General features: G+C 34.9%; 1 protein-coding gene across 1 annotated transcript; it reads left to right on the top strand.

Moving 5' to 3' along the window:
* The first annotated feature begins 698 nt into the window (after window positions 1–698).
* Window positions 699–3,103, top strand: LOC108458483 (polygalacturonase 1 beta-like protein 3). Its single transcript, XM_017757908.2, has 2 exons — window positions 699–1,030; window positions 1,147–3,103. The coding sequence occupies exons 1-2, from the start codon at window positions 884–886 to the stop codon at window positions 2,947–2,949; spliced, it is 1,950 nt and encodes a 649-aa protein (XP_017613397.1). The 5' UTR covers window positions 699–883; the 3' UTR covers window positions 2,950–3,103.
* Window positions 3,104–3,417: the final 314 nt, after the last annotated feature.

Genomic DNA, 3,417 nt, shown 5'->3' with positions numbered 1-3,417 from the left:
CCAAAACAAAACCTATTACTTCTAAATTCTAAATATAGCTTTTATTATCATTTTACATATTTTATAATTAAATAAAAAATAAAACCAAAATCTAATTTTACTGCCAGTCTCTCATGAATTGTTGTTAAAACTTTCAAAAATTCAAGTGTTTATATCTTTTTACTTATTATACAATATATTCTTTTTATTATTGTTGTTATTGTTAAAATCTCTAAAATTTTAGTTATCATTATTAACATTTTCAACTCGGGTATTTTTTTTGTTGTCATTACACATTAAGAATTATAAAATATAAATAATTTAACATTTGATTATGTTGAATGAAAATTGAAAGTGATTAAATTAAGGTTTAATTAGATTTTTAATAAATATTTATAATTATAGATTTTATAAATTAAATTTTAGATAAATATATAAATTGAAAAAATTAAATTGTCAAATAGTGTCTAAAAACATAAAAAAGAAGATAATTTTATGTAATTAAAATTGGAAAATATAAATTCAAAAACAATTTTATTTGAATAAAGTCAAAAATAGAATTTTTGTAATTAAAGGGTATGAACACATTGAAGTTGAGGTTGAGGAATGCAAATATATATTGTAGGTAAATCTCGGGAAAACAAACATTTAATTAACATATCTACATCACTATTCTTGCTAAATCAACATAAATGGTTGCTAAACCTAACACGCAATACAAGCTTTTAAATTTCATTGATATCTTGTCATTTCGAATTGGACCAACTTTATTTTTCTAAAGTAAAACCTCTCAACTGTGTGGGTTTACCGGCAATAACTTGCCCACATAAAAGTTTGTTGGCCTGATAGCACCGAAAATAAACAACATTCAAAAAAGGGAACGAAGCTTAAACAAAAAGATTGTATGGGAGAGAAAAGAAGGCCCCAATTCTACTTATATATTCCCCCAAACATGCCACTCTCTCTTCCCCAACTAGCTTCGAGTAGACAACAAAACAACATGAAAACCTCCCTTTTTTTCTTGTACTTATTATCTCTCTCATATTTCAATGTAAGAAACTAAATTCCCTAGTCTTGTTTTTGCTCTATATTGTCTTTTCTACATTTTCATTTGATATACTTACATTCTAGACTTTGTTGCTTTAATTTATTTATTTCTATTTCCAGGTGGTGCAAGTATTCGGTACAGGCAGAAGCGAGGGTAAGGAGAACCCATTTACAGCCAAAGCCTCGTTGATTCGTTACTGGAACAATCACATTTCCAACAATCTTCCCAAGCCACCATTTCTTATCTCCAAAGCTTCCCCACTAAACGCCATTGACTTGGCCAAGCTCACTCAACTTGCCAATCATAACTCTCTGTCTTCCCACATTGAATCTTTTTGTTCCTTAGCCAATCTTTTCTGCTCATTCCAGGAGGAATCCTCGAAACTAGACGCAGTTGGCAAGGGTAAAGGGGATGCAAACTTCGCAGTGTATTCCAGTAAAAACTTTAAAGGTTATGGCTCGTTAAGTCGCGGAGGGATCGACTCCTTCAAGAACTACTCCGATGGGTTAAATACTCCCAACGAGTCTTTTAAGAAATACAGCAGGGGATCCAGTGCCCACAGTGAAGACTTCACAAGCTATGCCAAAGATGCCAACGTCGCTATTGATAACTTCACCAACTATGGCTCCAGCGCCACGGGCGGCTCTGGTGGGTTCAACAACTATCAGGACCGAGTTAACGTGCCAAACCTCCGGTTCACCAGCTACGACTCCGATGGTAACAAGCATAAACTCTCTTTCTCAACCTATAGCTCTGAGACAAACTCAGGGTCCGAGGCATTCATCAATTATGGGAAGAAGGGCAAGGCAGTTCCAGCTGAGTTCACAAGCTATAGTTCAAATGCTAACACCATCGGGTCGAGTTTTGCAGGGTATGGGGTGTTAGGGAACTCAGCAAACGACTCGTTTAAAGCCTATGGTGACTCAGGTAACAATCCCCGCAATAACTTTAAAATCTATGGTTTAGCTTCTAAGTTGGGGATTGACAACTTTACTAGCTATCGAGATTCAGCCAATGTTGGAGTTGATTCTTTTCAGTCTTACGCAAGGGATGCAAATTCCGGGAAAGCTAATTTTGTAAATTATGGGAAAACATTTAATGTTGGGAACTCTACATTCAAAGAATATGGTAAAGGTTCCACTGGTTCCACCACAATAGGGTTCAAAATGTATGATTTGGCCCGTTCATTCCTGGATTATGCCAAAAAGGGCGTCACATTTGCTGGATACACAAACTCAAGCTCTAAAGAAACTTCAGTGAATAGATGGGTTGAACCAGGTAAATTTTTTAGGGAGTCGGTTTTGAAGCAAGGGAATGTCATGGTGATGCCAGACATAAGGGATAAGATGCCTCGAAGGTCATTTTTACCCCGAGGGATTTTGAGTAAATTACCATTTTCAACCTCTCACTTATCTGAGCTTAGGAACATTTTTGGTGCAAGCATGGAGGGCATGCTTGAGAACGCACTGACAGAATGCGAGAGGCCAGCTAGCCGAGGTGAGACGAAGCGGTGCGTTGGGTCTGTGGAAGACATGATTGACTTCGCCACATCGGTTTTAGGCCTCAGTGTTACGGTGAGAACAACAGAAAATGTGAAGGGATCAAAGCAAGAGATCATGATCGGAGAAGTCAAAGGTATCAACGGTGGGGAGGTGACAAAATCGGTGTCATGCCATCAGAGTTTGTACCCCTACCTACTCTATTATTGTCACTCAGTGCCCAAGGTTAGGGGTTATGAAGCTGAAATTCTTGATGTTACAAGCAAATCCAAGATTAATCATGGGGTTGCCATTTGTCATCTTGACACGTCAGCTTGGAGTCCCACTCATGGTGCCTTTCTAGCCCTTGGATCCAGCCCTGGACAAGTTGAAGTCTGTCATTGGATCTTTGAGAATGACATGACTTGGACAATTGTGGATTGAATTGCTGAAAACTTTTTTTTTCCTTAAAAAAAAGAAAGCTATTTTTGGTCCTACTTATTTATTTCTGTATCTCGTATGAACAATGGGTTTCAATTGTTTTGTTTTATCATATTATAATTTTATCATGAACTTTATGCTGGTTGGTTTTTTTCTATTTTATTGGCCAGAGTGTTCGATTAGTTCGATAAATTAAATATGCTTTTACTGCCAAATCTTTTAGGAGAGTAGTTAATATCAATAATTTATAATAACCATATAAAAACTATCCCAAATATGGAAAATGATTATATAAAACAGTAATGTTATATCATTTGTATTTATTTTTATTAGTTTAATATTACAATCGTATTTTCATCCTAAATTTTAGTATTTTTATTTTAAAAAATTAAATCCAACTAAAAATCTAAAATTTAGGATGAAATTTTGATGTAATATTAAATTATTGAAATGAATAATATCACTATTTTA

The sequence above is a fragment of the Gossypium arboreum genome, chromosome 3, assembly GCF_025698485.1.
Source record: "Gossypium arboreum isolate Shixiya-1 chromosome 3, ASM2569848v2, whole genome shotgun sequence".
NCBI lineage: Eukaryota > Viridiplantae > Streptophyta > Magnoliopsida > Malvales > Malvaceae > Gossypium > Gossypium arboreum.
This window is presented reverse-complemented; position numbering and strand designations above follow the sequence as displayed.

Bases quoted from the DNA above. Each gene is read 5' to 3' on its own strand.
- LOC108458483 (XM_017757908.2), top strand. From the start codon at position 884: ATGGGAGAGAAAAGAAGGCCCCAATTCTACTTATATATTCCCCCAAAC. The intron at 1,031-1,146 runs GTAAGAAACTAA...TTCTATTTCCAG, and splicing joins TATCTCTCTCATATTTCAAT to GTGGTGCAAGTATTCGGTAC.